At 39.1% G+C, this 18,841-nt stretch overlaps 2 protein-coding genes across 9 annotated transcripts in view; one reads left to right on the top strand and one right to left on the bottom strand.

The window, feature by feature from the left end:
• The first annotated feature begins 2,241 nt into the window (after positions 1–2,241).
• Positions 2,242–9,653, top strand: LOC110224082 (transmembrane protein 14C). Of its 2 annotated transcripts, none has more exons than XM_021009889.2 (5): positions 2,242–2,350; positions 4,536–4,612; positions 6,094–6,195; positions 7,193–7,280; positions 9,172–9,653. In XM_021009889.2, the coding sequence occupies exons 2-5, from the start codon at positions 4,537–4,539 to the stop codon at positions 9,227–9,229; spliced, it is 324 nt and encodes a 107-aa protein (XP_020865548.1). In that variant the 5' UTR covers positions 2,242–2,350; position 4,536; the 3' UTR covers positions 9,230–9,653. The 2 variants fall into 2 exon arrangements, with proteins under 2 accessions (XP_020865548.1, XP_020865549.1); XM_021009890.2 differs by having other exon boundaries at positions 2,336–2,425.
• A 3,800-nt stretch (positions 9,654–13,453) lies between these two features.
• Positions 13,454–18,841, bottom strand: part of MAK (male germ cell associated kinase) — a 78,575-nt gene continuing 73,187 nt past the window's right edge. For 6 of the 7 annotated variants that reach the window (XM_021009879.2, XM_021009883.2, XM_021009886.2 and 3 more), the window contains one exon: positions 13,454–14,997. In XM_021009879.2, the coding sequence (XP_020865538.1) occupies positions 14,843–14,997 (155 nt within the window). In that variant the 3' untranslated portion in view covers positions 13,454–14,842. Of the gene's footprint in view, positions 14,998–17,793; positions 17,824–18,841 lie in introns of all 7 variants that reach the window. The other variant, XM_078153611.1, reaches the window with a different exon arrangement.

Here is an 18,841-nt window from a genome sequence, read left to right as displayed (position 1 = left end):
TGCAGTAGTTGACGTAAAATTACAGAATTTCAGAGCTGGAAGGGACCTCAGAAGCCATTTACGTCAAGACCTGTCTGAACAAGAATCCTTTTACAACATCTATGACAAGTGATTGTCCAGCCTTTATTTACACAAATCCCTTGGATTCATTTTGAGAGTCTATTCCACTTCTGGATAGCTCTGTTAGGAAAATTTTCCTTAAATTAAGGCAAAAGCTGTTTCTATACAATGTCCATCCACTACTCCTAATTTTGAACTCTGCCCCAGGGCCAAGCAGAGAATGTCTGATTTTTTTCCCACCTGATCATAGATTTCATGTTGCATGGTTTGTATTAAACTCTTGCCACAGCCTGATTTTTGGTTTTGCCTCTGGGCTTACTGAAATTTAACAAATAAAAGAAATGTTGGAGTGGAACCCCCCCCCCCAGATTTATAGGCAGAGGACCTGGCTTAACATCTCAGTCCTGTTATTATACTACACATATGACCTTGGGCAAGGCATTTAATTTATATGGACCAGAATTTTCTTATTTGTCAAATGTAGGGGCTAGACTAGGTGATTTCTAAGGTTCCGATGAGCTCTAAATCCTATAATCCTGATGCCCAAATGTTAAAATATGTTATTCCTTAGACAAGACAGTTAATTAACCTCTTTGTGTCTCAGGTTACACTTCTTCAAAATGAGGTTGAATGGAATAATGTCTCATGTCCAGGCCAAATCTCACATTTTATGATTGAAAAGAGTTCTTACATTGGAAAATATTATACTTAGCTAAGTGAAATTCTGCCTCTTTTTAGTAACTAGTAATATCTTCTTTTAGCACGCAAAAAAAAAAAGCCAACAGCTTCCCTTGAAGCCTTTCTGGTATCACCCTTGAGCTCTAACTGTGAAGAAGACAAGTGTTGAGATAGTGACAAGATCAGCAGTCTCCAGACCAGCAGCCTATTCTATGATCTTGGTCACACCCAACAGACATTTTTAGTGGTTCAGCTAAATAATGCACAGCTGAAGGGCCAGCAAATTAGATAGTCAACAGGTGTTAATGGAGCCAAACGATAAAGAAAAGCAAGCGCTTGGGTAATTTTCTTTTGGATCGGCTGAAAGAAGTAGAAAAGCTTTTATTTGATGTATGTGGGGAGAGACATGATAATGGTTTTTAAAGTTCTTTTGTAACTTTTAAGAATAGAGTAGCCATAGCTACCATTTATATAGTGCTCTATAGTTTGCAAATCCTTTTGCCTGTTATTTTATCCTTTCTGCAACGTAAGAAGCAGGTAGTGTAGGTATTATTATACCCATTTTACAAAGATGGAATCTGAAGCTCAGAAAATGTTAGTGACTAGTCCAAATCCAAGGTCCTACAAGCATGTTAGATTTAAGTCACATTTATCATACAACAGACTTGAGTATTCAAAATTTACTACATTTTGAAATCAGAGGATCTATATTTGAATGGTCTCTTATCTTACTTTCTACTATCTACTTTTCCTCCCTGGGCCTAAAAGGAGGGGAGTTTGACACCGTAATAGGTACTAACTACAAAGTGCTCCATTAATCATCTGAAGAATTCAATGCTATTATATAATAACCAACTCATTAATCCTCATAACTCTTTCCAGAGTGGGTAGCTGGGTGACCAGGATAACTTTTTAGAACAGGGAAATCTTTCTTTAGTTTACACGTAAGCACGCTTCCACACACACAGAACGAAACAGCAAACCACTCCAGTATCTTTGCTAAGAAAACTCCAAATGGAGTCAGGAAGAGTCGGACACGACTGAAAACGACCAAACTTGCCCTCCATCATTTATCTCACTCAAGCCTCCTTAATTGTTTAAAATTCATTTTCAATTCCTAATTCTCTCCCTCACCCACTTTGAAAGCACGAACAACAAAACCCGTTATAAGTATATATAGCCGTGCAAAACAATTAGCCCTCATTAGCTAGACAACACAAAGCGAAATTTAATAAATAGCTGGGTGGGGAGAGGGCAGGACGCAAACATTTTTCAGGACGTGGCTACCCAATTTTCCCCCTTTCCCTTCCAAGCTTTATTGCACACTCTTTTTCTTCCTCTTTTTGTTGTCTCCGGATCTTCAGCATGGCTGGACACCTCCTTGACCTCTGCTTAAGGCCGGGTTTTGGGACCTGACAGCCAGAGCCCGCTGAAAGGTCGGCCTCCGCGGCGGTGATTGGCCACTTTTTTTTTTTAAAGGAAGGCTCTTTAAGTAACGCCCACTCGTTCTTCCCCGGAAGTGTTCTATTGTCGTAAAACAGTGAGCGTCCGAACGTTCTATCTGTAGAAGCTTGAGCTCCGCCGGTGCCTCCCACCCCAGCACCCTGCTCAGGTTAGTTAACGGAGTTAGATGTCGGCTTCCCTGCAACGTTCCGTGTAAAGGGATTTAAGTCCATTTTACGGAGTTGTAAGTGGCACGGGGTTTTGTTGGTTTGTCTTTTTTTTGTTTGTTTTGTTTGTTTGTTTTTCTTTTTTTACATTTCTTAAAGCATGTTGTAAATCTTGCTTGAACCCCCGTAAGTAAAACGTGTTGACTCTAGTGCTTAAATAGCTATCGCAGAGACGTGACTAATTTATAGTTTCTGGCGTCAGAAATGAAAGAGTTGCAGACGGATTGCGTAATGCTCCCATTAATGCTATTTCCAGATTATGTTTTCCAGGCATGGGTTTTTTTTTGTTTGTTTGTTTGTTGTGTGTCTGTGTGTATGCATTTCACTGTTTGACGGTTTCTGCAGCGGTGAATAAGTAAAAGAGGGGAAACAGGCTTGCAAGATGGATTCTGGCCTCATTAGCTAAATACAGAACAAGTAAAAGTAGGAGCGGAACTGCTGCAGGTGAATTATTAGCTAAAACACAAAAACAAATTGCGGGAAGCCGCCATAGGAGCCTGTGCAGAGGCCGTTTATTTTGCAGAGCTGGAAGAGAAGTTGATTTTCCCTTTAATGTTTCATTCCTCCTACCCCAGAGTGTAATTTAGAGGAAAAAAAAAAGGAGCCATGTGGCTAACCTCTAATTAAAGTGACCTTATATTTAGCAGTTATATCTTAAGCAGAAGCGCCTGCCATAGGTAGGTAGGATTCCTTCGAAGTTGAGTTTGGAAGCTTCATCGTGTTAGGATAGTGACAGCTTTCTTAGGCTAAATGCTAGGGGCAGAACATTAGCTCAGGCATAATAAATTGGAAGTGCTTTGAGCCTGGGGACTGGACCAGCCGAGAGGCTTGGCCTCCAAGGGATTCCTTTTTTTTTTTCTTCTTTTCTTTTCCTTTTTTTTTTTTAACCTTAGAAGCCTAGTAAATCATCTGTTAAGATATATAGAGCTTGGGGCAGCTAGGTGGCGCAGTGGATAGAGCACTGCCCTTGGATGGTCCCCAGGAGAACCCGAGTTCAAATTCGGCCTCAGACACATAACACTAAATAGCTGTGTGGCCCTGGGCAAGTCACTTAACTCCATTGCCTAACCAAACAAACCAAAAAACAAAAAGACATATAGAGCTTGTAGTCTTTTGGTGGAGGGAGTTCCCTACACATGCAGTCAAGGAAACTAGCAGTATTGGTTTGTGTGTTCAATGCCTGGTGCTAGGTGCTGAGAGATGCAAAGATAAATAAGGCAGGATCCCTGCCCTTGAAAGTTCTACTGTGTCTTAAAAACTTAAATAAATGTATCTTATCTTCATTATTTAAAAAAAAAAAAGAAGAGACCCTAGAAGTACAAACCCAGGAGTAATGGACAAGACAGGTTTAGGATTTTTTAAGGTCAAGGGCAAAGGAGGCTGGAGGCTTTCCTTTCAGATTTTCGGTTTTGGTTTAAGTTAGAAGGGAAAGTCGCCTACTGGTGCAGAGCCTATGCTTATATTTAGCCCAGTTTTCGTTTTTTGTTTTGTTTTGTTTTTTTGGCTAGGCAGTGGGGTTAAGTGTCAATTGTCTGAGGTTCTCCTGACTCCAGTGCTGGTGTTCCATCCACAGCCACCACCTAGTTGCCCCTCCAGTTTTCAGTAGGCAACAACTCTGTATGGGAGAAACATTAGCATACCTGTCCGACACCCATAGTGGTAGGCTATCTCTGAAAATCCATCCAGAACTGTGCTGGGAAGGAAGCTGGTCCTGCTGCCAGTGCTCTGTGTCCTAGACCAGGTATTAAATAGAAGGCCCTAGGTTCCTTTTAGTATCTTAGAGATTATCTCATCCAACTCCTTCATTTTACAAATGTCATGAGTTCCCAGGATGTTGGGACTTGCCTTGAGGCACCTAGAGGAGTCTATTGGCAGAACTGATACTAGTACCCAGATCCCGAAGTTACAGTCATAGTACTTTTCTGAACATCGAAGGACGTTTATGATGAAGCTGCCTTCTCAGTTGAAGGGCAGGACCATTTCATTTTTGTTTTTGTATCACCAGTGCCTAGCAGAGCTTCTGGGACGTAATAAATAGGTGCTTCTTGGCACTTTTTTTAGTTAGCAACTTTTTTTAAGGAAGAGTTATTAATTATTGTCAGTGAATTCCTATTTTTCTATTTTCAGGATGTCTCTAGACTGGATTGGCTTTGGCTATGCAGCATTGGTTGCTTCTGGTGGAATAATTGGCTATGCAAAAGCAGGTATGCTCTGATTCTTATGAATCTTGTTTTTCTAGCTGTGGTGACTGGCCACTTTATTTTTCACATTAATTAATTTTTACATTTTGAGTTCTAAATTCTCTCCTTCTGTTTAGCCCCTTCCCCACCCCTTGAAAAGGCAAGCAGTAAGATATCAATTATACATGTGAAGTCAGGTAAAACAATTTCCAGATTATCCATGTTGCAAAAAAGAAATAAAGAAAAATAAAGAAAATGGAAAACAGTATGCTTCAGTCTGTACTCAGTTCATCAGTTCTCTTTCTGGACACAAGTAATATTTTTTATTATGGCTCCTTTGGAATTGTCTCGGGTCATTGTATTGATTAGAGTAGCTAAATTTTTCATAGTTTATTGTCATTAGTGACTGGCCATTTTGAAGGACCAATGCGTGATGAATTTATATAAAGGAATGGTTTTGTTTTGGTTATAGTTTCACTTAAACTACAGGGATGGTTTGAGAGAGATGGGGCTTATTGTAGGCCTGTGGCCCAGGATCAGAGCTACAAGGCAGCTAGATGTCATTTAGGCCAGACCCTTCATTGTACAGATGAAGAACCGAGCCCAGAGAGATGATTTTGACTCACCGGAGTTCACACAGGTAGTAGGTAGCAAAGCCAGAATTTAAACTCCGGCTTCCTGACTCCAAATCTAATTTTCTTTCCACTGTAGCAGTTAGGACAGCTCACTATTTTGTTTTGTTTTGTTTTGTTTTGTTTTTATCCAGTGTGCTAGTAAAATAGCTTGCTTCTGATTTTATAACATTCAGTGTCATCTTCATTTTATACAAATGGCCAAGACACAGGATCAAGGCACATGATTGTCATTCAGTGCCAAGTAGTTATCATCCCAGACTCGTAATGCCAGAAAGAACTTTGTTGTGAGTCCCCAAGGAAGAGTACTCTGTCAGTACGTGAACACTTCAGTAAAGTGTACTGTGCAGCACACACTTCTCTCCATCCCCAAATTTTAATGCTTGTTTATCCTTCAGACTTGTTTATCATAGGCTTATAAATTTAGAACTTAAAAGGTACCTGAAAGGTCATTGGTTGTGTGACTTACACTTACTAGTTATGTGACCTCGAGTGTGAGGTGGGATTTGAACCAAGTATCCATCCACTATACCAGCTCCCAGTTGTTTTCCTGCTTCCTTATATAAATAGTGCCATTTAGACTTTAAGAGTGTTCATTGGAGATTCTCAGTGATTATTTTCTTGGGTGCTATTCTATATAGGCTTTCTTTCTTCCATTCTTCTTTCCTTTTTTCTTTCTTTTCCTCCCTCCCTTCCTTCCCAGTTCTAGTCTCTTCACTTCTTCCCCTTTACTCCCCCCCTTTCTTCCTCAGTAACTGGTTGGACCAGAGTTCTTTTTTGATATTTCTCATTGTAATAAATGTAATTTTGGCAAGGGCAGGCTGCCTGTGACCCACAGTGTGAAACAGCTAACATGGATCTGATTTGTTGTAGGAAGTGTCCCGTCCCTGGCTGCTGGTCTTCTCTTTGGTGGTCTGGCAGGCCTGGGAGCTTATCAATTATCTCAGGATCCCAAGAATATTTGGGTTTCTCTAGGTAAGTATTCTTTATGATCTGCTAACTAAGAAATATGCAGTATTAGCTTGCGGGTGTTGATGGAGTGGGATAGAGTGAGTTGATTATATTTATAGGCACTTTTTCTGTTGTTTGAGAAGCAGCATGTTGTAGTGGGCAGAGAACTGGCCTTAGAGTCAGGAAGACCTGGGTTCATGTCCTTCTCTGACACATCCTACTAGCTGCATGACCCTGGGCAAGTCACTTAAACCTCTATGTACCTTGGCAGTTCTGGGATGAGGTGCTGATCTGCGCCAGTGTAAAGAGTTTCCCTATTGGTCATTTCCTCCAATGTTGAAGTCACAGATCCAGAATGAAAAAAAAAATTCCAATTGTTTTTACCCCATTCATGTTCAGAAAAAAGTTAAATACAGAGCATAATTTGCTGTTACATATGTTTGCATAGTCATGCTCTGGGTTTTCTTACTGAAATTAGTGTATAAAATCACTGATCACAGTGGAAGTTATGCTTGGTCCTATTAGGGTCAGCATTGACAATGGGGGAAGCAAAACCAAATAAACAGGTAGTAAGTGTGTCACTAAGTGCTGGTATGGATAAGTTCTCTGGGAATTCAGTGGTGGGAGAGGGCACTCATTGCTGCCTTGATCGGAGAAGGCCGAGTGAGTCTTGAAGGATAAGTAGAATTTCAACCTCGTTGTTTCATTCACTCCCTAACATATGTTGTTGTTCGGTCATGTTCAACTTATTGTGACCCCATTTGGGATTTTCCTGGCGAAGATATTGGAGTGGTTTGCCATTTCCATCTCCAGCTCATTTTACAGATGTGGAAACTGAGGCAAACAGGGTTAAGTGACTTGCTCAGGGTCACACAGCTAGTAAGTGTCTGAGGCTGGATTTGAATTCAGGAAGATGAGTCTTCCTGACTCCAGGCCTGGCACTGTATCCACTGCGCCACCTAGCTGCCACTCAAACATACTGAGTAAATTTCTTTTTGACCATTCTCACATTTTCCATCAGCTGCAGCAGGAACTCTGAGTGGCATCATGGGAATGAGATTCTACAACTCTGGAAAATTCATGCCAGCAGGCTTAATTGCCGGTGCCAGGTATCGTCAAAAAAATGCTTCTTTTTCATTTAGTTTAAGTAGTTTTAAGTATCTGTGAGGGCTATTTATTTGTTGCCTAAGATAATTTTTAAGTTTATGGATTCATTTATTTCAGTGTAGCAAAGAAAGATGTAGTGAACTATTTATGTTAAATTTGTACAGCTGCACCTAATGACAAAGCAGGTGCAGTTCTAGGTGGTAATTAAATGATGCGATTATAAACCTACCTTCTGTAATGGAAGGAAAAGCCTGAAGCAGAAGATGAGAATTACACCATACCTAAGGGGGCACCCCAGGTGACCAAACAAGCTTAGTTGAAATGGCTTGCTTGCATCAGGGTCCGTGACCATTCCCTTCCCCCTCCTCTTCATTGCCAAGGGCAGTTATTTGTTGGGCCTCTTCAGATCCTAATGTGCATGTGATCAGCCAGCATCTTCAAAGACGCTAACAAGTTGACTTCAGTCTTTATTGAAGACCCCATCAAAAACTGGCTTTATTTACACCTGGGTCAGCCAGGTGCCCTCTTGAATAAATGGGGGTCTTTGCACTAGCAGATGTCTCCAAAGCAAACCTAGGTAGAAAGTTGTTGCTCTTCCTTCATTCTCAAAGAGGATCAGTGACACCAGAAGAATGATGTTGTGACTTGCAAGTGAATTGGATTTAAGTGAGGTGGAGCTGTGCAGAGTCATCAGCCTCATTCTCTCCTCCAGAGTATCACAGTCCAAGACATAGGTCAGGAGTACTGTTGATGGCCCAGGATGTGTAGGGGACCTTGGCCTTTTTAAGATAAGGTCTTTAAAAGTTCTCAGTTTGTCTGAGGCAATGCCCATTCAGCAGTTAAAGGCTAGGTAAGAATTGAGGCAAAAGATGGCCTAGTTTGTCTTCATAAGAGAGTTTGTCTGGGAGGGGAAGACCCTCAGAGTTTCTGGCCAGAACAGTAACAATTAGTATAAACATCAAGGGACCTTAACTAATATACCTATACTCCTTTTCTATACAAGTGTCCCTTGTTTACTGGAAAGTTTTCTCTAAAGCAAATTTTGGTTAAATGAATTCCATTTTTTCCATTGACTTCCATTATATAACCGTTTTGCCTTTTATTTTGAAGGAATTTTATCACACCCCTTAGTTTGTAATTAAAAATTAACCTTAAAACTAGCAGACTTTTTAAAAATCGCATATCAAGAGTAAAATAACTGCCTGCTGAAATATTAACAGTGCACAAAGTATTAGGAGGCTAATGTGCTACTCAGAACAAGTCACAAAATTGTTAAAAATGGGAAATGGAAATATAGTACTTCCTCATCCCACCTTTGCAGTTTCTTTCTACTCTAGTTTTAACAATCCCTAAAGTTTTAGAAATTTGATTTTTTTCCCTAGCCTGAATCTATTTTGAACTTTAAAACTGTGAGTTATTTTACCTTGTTTGTATTCTTTTTGTCACCTAAGCTTACTGGCAGTAAGACTACAGTCTCATATTCATAGAATGTTTTTCCTTAAAATGGATACATGATTAAAAATTTCTCTGAAGGTGAAATTCTGTTAAACCTCTATACTGAAATGTTGCATGTTAAGCTTTGCTTGAAATTAGTGGGCAAGAAGGCATTTTTATTGTGCAGAAATTTTCATCTTGACAGTTATAAGAAGGCCTGACATGAGTCTATATTTCTGAGGGGAGGTAGAGGTAGGGGTTTCAGGTCACATTTTGCTATTTAGACTCCAAGTGTAAAACACTAACACTGTCTACTATTACAAAATGTTGTTCTAAGGGTGGGTTACAAATGCAGCTAGCTACTGAAATTAGGAAGAAGTTATCAAGTTCCATGCAAATAGATGAGGCATGTCTGTTTAACTTTTTTTGTTGTTGTTGTTTTGTTTTTCTTTTTAATAGTCTCCTAATGGTTGGAAGACTCGGGCTAAAGATGTTGGATAAGCCAAGGCAAGCGTAACTATAAATCTGAGTCAAGATTGATTAGGAATTTTGAAAACTCCTGGGAAATTAGCAGAGGACCTGAGCATTTGTACATATCTTGATATTTTTGGAGAATCTTTTTTTTTTTTTTAAGCCAAAGAAGTAATGAACTTTGTGACCCATCAATTATTGAATCTCTTTGTAGGCAGCAATCCCGTCTCATAGTGGGCTGCCATTATAACAGTTTGGTTCAGTCTCCAAGTTGTCTCCAGAGGTGTCAGAGATTGGGTGTCAGCATCTTGTGACACCTGAAATATTTTGTACTGGTTGCAGGGGTTGTCTGCTGTATCACAGAGAGCCGTATTGTGAAAGGAAGATAATGAAGTTGTATTTCCATCACGTTTGGTTATCCCCAATTATATACACTTGTCTCAGAGCATCAATTAAAATGTTTTATGAAATCGTGTTATTCTGGTACCTCACGTCTGCAGTTGAGTGGTTTCTTCAGTGATCATCTGCCCAATAGTTTTGTTCCTTACAGTTTATTTGCAGGTGTACTGTAAATGGTGTGTTCTGAGCTACCTTGTGAGCTAAGATGCAAGCAGGGGAGCTTTCTCAAAGTTTAGAGGGGAGAGAAAGTTCTCATTTGAATGTGTGCTGAAAGACTAGGAAAACTGTATTGCAAATGGGGTCTCAGTTATTTGAAGCCTTGAAATAACATGGGCTTGGGCATCTGTGTCAGGTCTGTGTTGTAAGTGACTGCAGCGTGGGAAACAACCTAATCAGACTGTTTGTATGGGACTGAAAACACCCACATTAGCACCATTTCTGTGCTATATCTAACAAGCCATGTTATGGTAGGGATTCTGGGTATTATTTATCTTCAGAAGCCAACCCTGGGAAATAGTGTGGCTGGTAGTTGATTGCAGGATTTGAAGTCTGTCCAATGACCAGAAAGCTTGGGGAACTGACAAAAAGGCAGAAGCTGTCAGACACACCCTCAGTGGGCAATGACCACCTCTATTTCTATTTAATATTCCAAAGCTAGGAAAAATTTTGAAATATATACTTGATTTCTCAAGATTTGAAAAACCTCCCTCTCTCTCTTTCCCTCTCTCCCTCCCTCTCTCCCCCTCTCTGCCTCCCTCTCTCCCCCTCTCTCTCTCCTCCCCTCTTTCCCCCTGTCCTCTTCTCTCCCTCCTCCTCTCCCTCCCATCCTCCTCTCCCTCTCTCCCTCCCTCTCTTCTCCTCTGTCCCCCTCTCTGTCCCTCTCTCCCTCCCTCCTTCTCTCCCCCTCTCTGTCCCTCTCTCTCCCTCTTTCCACACTTCGATGGTGTCAGACAAACTACATGATTTCTCATATGAGCAGCAAAAAAAAGTCCTTATTTATAAACATTACCCATTATAGTTCTGTGCCTTGCTCTGTACCCCCAGTGAGTCAGAGCTTCATCTTTCTCTGAACACTATGCCTTACGAGCTTGCAAAATCCCAAGGCCTAGAGAAAATTAGCCAACGTTTTTTTCTTCTGACGTTTCTTGGTTTTTACAGAAATGTGTGTTTCTGGGAAAAGTGGGGGAACTGAATAGAGATTAGTGCTTAGTCTTTTGGTATTTTTCACCTGTGCTCTACAAGTATCTGTTATCATTTAATAAGACAAATAAGCATATGTAATACTTTGGGTAAACATTTTCCAGTATAAGCCACTGGGAAATCATATATGCCTAATGGGATGGATTTTACTTTTATGTATATTTTCCCAGGGAACAAGCACTAATTGCTACCTAAATAAGGGTAAATTTGGATTTCAAATGATACCTGATTTGCTGGGACCTGTTTGAGAAATGCTTCCCTATGTGCGATAGCATAATCACTTATAATTTGGTTCTTCAAAGCCTGGGATTATAAATGCAAAGAAGTTTTCTCTCTCAGCACTAGCCCTATACTTTGATAGCATCTTCAGATACGCCCCTTAGAGGGACAGGGTAGAGACTCAGATCATTTGCCTTTATTGAATATAGTTTGGACTATATCTGAATGACCATGTTGTCATAAACTCTCCCATCTGGTGAATAATTCTACCAATGCCCACTAGCTCTGCAGAAGGTCCCAAGCACAGACATGTTAGATTGTGAAGGGCTTCAGAGAACCAGCGACACACCACACTTGCCCTCCAGCTGCCTTCTCAATGGGTCAGTGCACCAGAGGAACGTACAAAGGACAGCTACACCTTTCTTTCTGGATCTTTTCCTCTTCAGGAAGCCATCAGCATTGTGACCCTAAGTCACTCAGTCTCCCTCCCTCCTTTCCTTCCTTCCTTCCTTCCTTCCTTCCTTCCTTCCTTCCTTCCTTCCTTCCTTCCTTCCTTCCTTCCTTCCTTCCTCCTCCCCTCCCTCCCTCCCTCCTCCCCCCTCCCTCCTCCCCCTCCCTCCCTCCCTCCCTCCCTCCCTCCCTTCCTTCCTTCCTTCCTTCCTTCCTTCCTTCCTTCCTTCCTTCCTTCCTTCCTTCCTTCCTTCCTTCCTTCCTTCCTTCCTTCCCCAGTTCTCTTCTAGGTCTCTTATTTACTTGCTAACATGACAGTCATTGTAAATACTCCTTGTGCTTGGGGAATAGTACTAAGTTCTATGTCACTGTGAGGTGTTTGTAACAGTTCCTTACCCTCCTCTCGAGCCTCCTATGAAACAAGCCAGTCAGCATTTGTTGGCTGAACTTGTGTCAGTAGGTCAGTAGTATCCACTTAAAACCCTGAATGCTCAAAGGCCCAAACTTTTCCCTCTGACTTCTTTCCCCCAGGATTTTCATAGGGTAGGAATTTGAGTAAGGTTTGGCCTAGAGATCTGTTTTAGCCTGCAGCTGAGCTGGGTTTGAAACCTAGATGAGCAGGGAGGTTGTTGATTACCCCAGGTAACTGATCATCACCTGAGAGTTTCCATAGGTATAGATAGGAGACTGGAAGGGTGATTTCAGTGAAATGGGACTTCCCTTTACCAATGCAGGTCAGCATCCTCTCTGCAACTTATATGTAGAGAGTTGCTTAAGGCAAAAAGGTTAACTGACTTTCCCAGGTCTTTCTGGCTCCATGGCCCGCTCTATCAACTAGGCCACTCTGCCTCTCCATGGGTACCAAAAAGGCCCCTTGCTCTGAGCCATTTCCAGAATAGAAGCCCCAGAACCATGTTTTCTTCTAACAAGGAGGCCCTAAAAAAGCTATAACTATTTAATAACTAGAAAGTTAGGGTAGGAATTTTATGCTTGTTGGCATTGTCTTAATTAAGGAGATCTTTTATCATTACTAGCTCTTGGGTAAATGCCAAATGTCATGGATGTGTAAGTAACAAAAAATAAATATAAAAAGCTCATTGTTTTTCTTAAATTGAGGTTTCAGGACTCTGCTTAGTATCCAGAATGGATCCCACAGTGATGGGAAAAGGGAGGTTCCTTGAGTCTTCCCTTGGAACAATTAAAGCTTGACAGTTGCCTGGAGATAGGGCAATACAGGTAGTGCTCACATTAAACTTCAAGGAATAAAATGCTTGTTGTCAAGAGTAGAAAAATCAAGATGGAGGCAAGTAGAAGGAAACAAGATAATTTTGACATAGTTTTAACTATATTCTTGTCTCCTGTAAAGTACTATGTGAGATCTGTACTTGTTTCTGCTTATAAGCCTATGACACTTAGCATTTGCTTGAGCTCTAATAATTTATAAAAACCACTGAAAATCCCGTCAATGAAGTCAATATAAAAATTCCATCCCACATTTCTTAGTATAACTTTTAAATGATGAAATACTATCATAGACATAGATAACCTTATGAATAAATAGCAAATATTTACCAAACTGTAAATGACCACTCAGGTCACCCACAGGATAAATACAATCAATATTCTTTCCTATTAACCTGACATATATTATTTATAGGTATGTGGCAAATAGCTAAATTGGCAAGACTTGCTCTAAGGTTATCTTCTCTTTAAAGATAGACCTTGAAGAGTAATGGTTACATTTTTACTTTAAATATGAAAAACTGCCTATTCTAGTGGAAAGCACATTGGACTGGGAGTCAGGAGGCCAGTATCCTAGTTCAACTCTTTGACTAATTAGCTGTGTGACATTGGGCAACTCACTTCCCTTCAACTGAGCGCTAGTTTCCATATCTATAAAATCAGAAGATGGCACCTGGATCATCTCTGAGAACCCTTCCATCTCTAACAATCTGTGATTCTATTATTTAATTGTAATTGTTTCAATAGATACCATTCAAAGTTAAGAGATTGCCAATGATTTATTAGATTGAAGGACTGACCAAATAGTACAAACAAACACAGAGCAATATGGTTGATTTAAAGTTGTGGCACATTACTAATCAGACAATTTATTCTTTAGATCTTTCCCCAGAATTATACAGTATTTTTCAACAATGTAAGGCGCAGCTATTGTAGCAAAAATGTTTGAATTTTTGCTAATATGCCATTGGATACAGCTCACAAGTTACAGAACCACAAGATGATGGCAATAACAGCTACAATTTTTTTTACAAAGTATTAAAATATATAAAAATATCAATTGATAACATTGTTGTATCTTAAAAGAATAAACAGTCTTTCCAGTTAATAAAGCGGCAGGTTTAAATGGAGTAATACAAACTTTAAGATGTCTATCTTAAATACAGATTTTGAAATAAAATTACAAAATATGTCTTTAGTGCCATTGTTGCCTCAGCAAATGAATGCATTTTGCTTTTTAGGTCAAATGAAAAGGGCATAGCCAGTGATCTACAACATCAACAATTTACTTTCAGGAATAAGATCACATATTTCATAGTTATTTTCAGTGGAACACAGTGATAACATTCTGAAAGGGTGGTGAACAGAAAACTAACATAACTGCAGGGACATTCTTAATGGTGTCATATCCTTAATTTGGAAGTCCTCTGGCCACTGAAATTTATAGTCACCAGAACATATCATTTGTAGTTGGATAAGACCAGACACAAAATATATAGAATCTTCCTCTGTTGTATCCTCATAGCATAATTTTGATATACTCTGTATTAGTTATACCCTCCTTAGAAAAAAATATTTGTGGAAGGTTAAAATGACCACTGTCTAGTATTTACAAAATAGAAAACATAAAATAGCAAGTTATCATCTTTTTTGCTTTCCATCAGTCACATACAGTAGGAAAAGGCTTGCCCAAATGAGAATCATCTCCAAGAGCCTACCATGGTCTGAAGGAGTTTTCAGATAAATATAGAAATCTGAGGCCAATCCCTCCAAAACTGCAACAAGGAGAGAATGCTTAGTGTATTAAAAAAGGCCCAAGTTTCAGGAGTTTTTAAAAAGAAAAAAGTTTCTTGTAGTATTTATTATCTGTTCATTTGTAGATCAAAATACTTGATGCTTTGGCAAAGTTTATCCAATACTTTGTAAAATTCTACCCTTAAATCAATGTTGTAGCCAATAATGCTAAGAGATGTGCTTTTCATTTCTAAGGATGGAATAAAACACAAGATGATTTTTTTTGCCTTTAAACTATCCACTGTTGCATATTTCCCCCAGAAATCAGTGGAAATAAACATTTGTAGATATTTCCCAGAGTATAGCAATGGAACATATTGTACTAGAACAAGGGGCGCATTGTGAAACAACCCTTCTACCGATGGCCTCCATATTTGGCCACCCAGTCTGTTCTTCCATGCACTGAATGGACTGGATGTGCACGATTTAAAATATTTATATTTTTTGCTGTAGGATTGTAAGTAGGGCCTGAAAACTGGGTCCGACCAGTTTTTGTGTTCCAGGCATAATCTGAAAGAAACCAAAATTAGAAATGAGAACTACATTAATTGATTTGATTATAAACATTTCAAAGAAGGTCATTAATCCTGTCATTTTAGGGAGAAAAGTTCTGCAATTTCAATTTTTTTTTAAAAGACTCAATCAGTGGTTTCTACTGAACACCTCCAATGGCTCTATTTTATAGATCTGGAAACAGAAACAAAGACTAAGGCACTGCCCATATAGAGCTATAGCAGAACTTTTAGGGCTGTGCTGGCATAACTGGAATTTGTAACAGAGAATCACACTTTCAAGTTCCCACATTGCTGCAGATTTCTGATTCATGCTGGCAAGGACTGACACAGACAGACAGACACTTTTTTTTTTAATAGGACCATAGGATTTAGAGCTGGAAGGGAACTTGGACCTTAGCTAGTCTGACTTCTTCATTTTACAAATAAGGAAACTGAGGTCCCTGAGAGGCTCAGTTATTGCTTAAGGTTATATAGGTAACAAGTTATAGAGCTAGGATGTTAATTCAGGTCTTCTGACTCCAAATCCAGTGCTCTTGCCACTGTGTAAACTTCTGGGCAAACCTTAAAGTGCCATGTAGATGCTAGTTATGACTACTATGATTATACCACTGCCTTTTCTGAAATTGGATCAGCCTGGCTGGAGCTACTTGGGATTTCTGGTCTTTACTCAATCTAGGAACCCTTAAATATAAACAATTTAGTGAATTGTCCAAAGTCACAATGCATATGAGTCTAAATGAGGCAAGTATGTGGTATCCAAACATTGCATAACTATAGAAAATTCAATTGGTATCATGAATCCTATAAATATTTCCTAACAAGTATTTTTGGAGTCACAGAGTAAGACAACTACATTTTATTTTAAAAGTGGAAAATTTAATTCCTTTGAAACAAGAACAGTTGAATTTCTCCAAAAGGCAAGAAAAAGTATGGATGATTAACTTATTGATCATTTGTTAATTACAGTAATGTTCCTACAGACCCTAAACCAATGACAGCAGGATATGTTATTAATGGGTTGGGTTTAGTCAACTAAAAGTCTGGCTGACTTAAAAATACATAGATTCTTTACTCATGATTACTAGCTAATCTTTACCTAAGCAGTTCATCAGTTCTGTTTCAGGTATGCTTATCTCTTATGACACTACTGTTAAAAACTACTTTATAGCAAATTTACAGTTTCCATAAATTTTTCCCTAAAATTAAATGACTGGCATGGTAAAGTGGGTGCTGTGTCATGAGTTATGCTGTGTGATGCTTTTCATTTGCTACTGAGATGTCATTTCATCTGCCATTGGTAGTGTCTGCCATTCTTGAATTAAAGCCCAAATGTCACGATGAAATGTAAAGCCCAAAACAGGGCATTTTTGCACATTAAAGCCAATTATACCGTATTTCCTCGCATAATTTCCCCTATTTCTCTCCGATACTTTCATTCTAAAACAGGGTGTGTGGGGGGAATTATGTGAGCATCTGAATCCTAGTCTTCTGCCACTCTTAGCTTAGAGTGAAAAAGACTTAGAGCGAAAAAGTGTGGAACTCTCCACATTATATTATACCCAGGTAGCACAGACCATGAATTGTGATATATGATAAGTGGTTGAAAGGCAATGACTGCCTGGAAAATTTCTCTCACTTGCCTAACATGATGCTAATTCTCCTTTCTTATTTGGCTTGAAATTTCCAACCCTAAAATCACTGACAGGTTAGACAACAAAGGTGAGGGATAGTATCCCCAGAAGTTAAAATGCACATCTATTAATTTTCCATGAAGGTGCCTTTCACATTATGGAGAGATCATGAGACATTATAATATAGCTAGCTAATGCCCTGGGCCTGAGTGGATGAGATATTCGATGAGTTCATTTAAATGCTGGAGTTAGAAGATATGACAGGTACATTTAGGTGGTGGGACTGGAAGGGACACAACAGCAGAAAAGATCTGAGTATTGGGGAGTGAGGAGGGAAAAAGTATCATAGGGGCACCCAGACAGGTATCTGTGTCTGCTAAGTTATCTGAGAAAGATTGAGAAAGGTGCTTCAGAGAGGAAATCATTGGGAAAACAGATTAAATGGTGGTGTTGACATCTAGGATTTTTTTCCTTAGAAATTGTTGATGTGGTACATATGTACCATTGGTCTGAGGGGGAGGGTGGGAGGAAACAGCTACTAAAATCCCTAGATAACTGCTTCAGTATCTCTTGGCAGGGCTGGAAACACCTTGTCTCTTTGTCAATCTGCCAACAACCTCAGAGTGCTGGAGGCAGAGGCACTGTTGCATAGAGATAAAGAAATGAATGCCGATTCAGTCTGCTCTTTTCCCTCAGCCTCCTGAGCTACTTACTGGCAAGCAGTCTTGTGATGGAGGGGTCATGATAAGGCCTTAATTTAAACATTCTGTCTGCCTTGCCAAGGATATTCCACTTGAAACAAGAAGCTTCTTTGAACTGTGAAATTGACTGAAGTTCTTAAAGCCCAAAGACCTTCTCCTGGCAGCCAGGATTGCCATTCCAGAGCAGAGAAGAAAGAAAAATGTGTAAATGTGTGTGATCCTGGTGGACAACGGAGGATTTTTCTTGATTTTCTTCTCAAAATTGGGTGAGGGGAAAGAAGGAAGAGAGCAAGAAAATACAAGAGGGGGAAAATATCTGAGTAAATATGGTAATGACCTGGTTTTATTTTCTTGTGGGAGACTCACAAAAGTGGGAGCACTGGAAGACACTTCTCTTACACATAATGTTTTTCTAAGGTTATCACTTGAGAGTGATTAACATTTACTTCTTTTTTTTACCTTTCCTCCTACCACCATCTGTAGATTTATCTGATAGGCAGAGTAAATGAAGAGATGAAAAATTATAAGATAACATTTACTTTGGAAAAAGGAAACAGGAATAAGCATGATAACCTGATAGAACAATGAATATATGAATTATGACATTCATATTGGTTTAAAAATGTAATCTTAACAAATACTGTGTTTTTAATAGCTGATTATTCCTACAGGAGGCAGGGCAGGGCAAAGTATCCATGGACTCTAGGCAAGGTTTGAAAATGACATTCTGTATCCCCTACCCAATACACTATTGTCCAGGAGGATTCACTGTAACACATACAGTGTTTAATGTTGGAATTTTCCGGTGTTAAAAATATAAGCATTTATTTACAAATAATATTAAAAACTGTCCTCAGTGCCCTGCCACATACTTCAACTAGGCAATGCCTACCTTATCCTACACCTAGTTCCAACTCTGTACCCAGGTATTAAAATATATATAGTTAATTAAGGAAAAAAGCATTATTATCAACTACAAATTGCTACTCAGCTAAGGTAAATGACTCCTTACAAGGCTGATTTATTGTAATATTTCTTATGGTAATCATTTCTATATAAAATAATTATCTACTCTCCTTCAGCAATTTTTTTTCACAAATAAGGTCAACTGAGCATAGTCATTTAAATTTCCATCAAGCAGTTCTATTTTATGTAAAATATAAAAATTAAACAGAGGAGCCCAGGACTTTTTATATTTTAAAGTCTCCAAACCCTGACTGTGGTGTATTACTCTTAGAGAATAAAGTAATGGCTTAAGTAATGAAACCAGTTTACTTTGTTTAATTTTGTTTAATTTTATTTAAATGTTTGAGTCTATTTTAAGGGATATAATTGGTTTAAATGTCCATAATGGGGAAAAAAAGTTGCCAGTGGGTGTTACTAGACCACCTTGGCTCTGGGCCTAATGAACTAATTTAAAATGGTACACAAATTAGTTTAAACAAGCTTCCATTACATGAAATCATATTTAAAAACTCTCTCAGTCTGAAAAAATAAAGGAAGGAGA

The sequence above is a fragment of the Phascolarctos cinereus genome, unplaced genomic scaffold (assembly GCF_003287225.1).
Source record: "Phascolarctos cinereus isolate Bilbo 61053 unplaced genomic scaffold, phaCin_HiC Scaffold_4;HRSCAF=312, whole genome shotgun sequence".
NCBI lineage: Eukaryota > Metazoa > Chordata > Mammalia > Diprotodontia > Phascolarctidae > Phascolarctos > Phascolarctos cinereus.
The sequence above is the reverse complement of the archived record's forward strand: the minus strand, read 5'-3'. Positions and strand labels throughout refer to the sequence as shown.

Bases quoted from the DNA above. Each gene is read 5' to 3' on its own strand.
- LOC110224082 (XM_021009889.2), top strand. From the start codon at position 4,537: ATGTCTCTAGACTGGATTGGCTTTGGCTATGCAGCATTGGTTGCTTCT. The intron at 4,613-6,093 runs GTATGCTCTGAT...GATTTGTTGTAG, and splicing joins AATTGGCTATGCAAAAGCAG to GAAGTGTCCCGTCCCTGGCT. The intron at 7,281-9,171 runs GTATCGTCAAAA...TCTTTTTAATAG, and splicing joins GGCTTAATTGCCGGTGCCAG to TCTCCTAATGGTTGGAAGAC.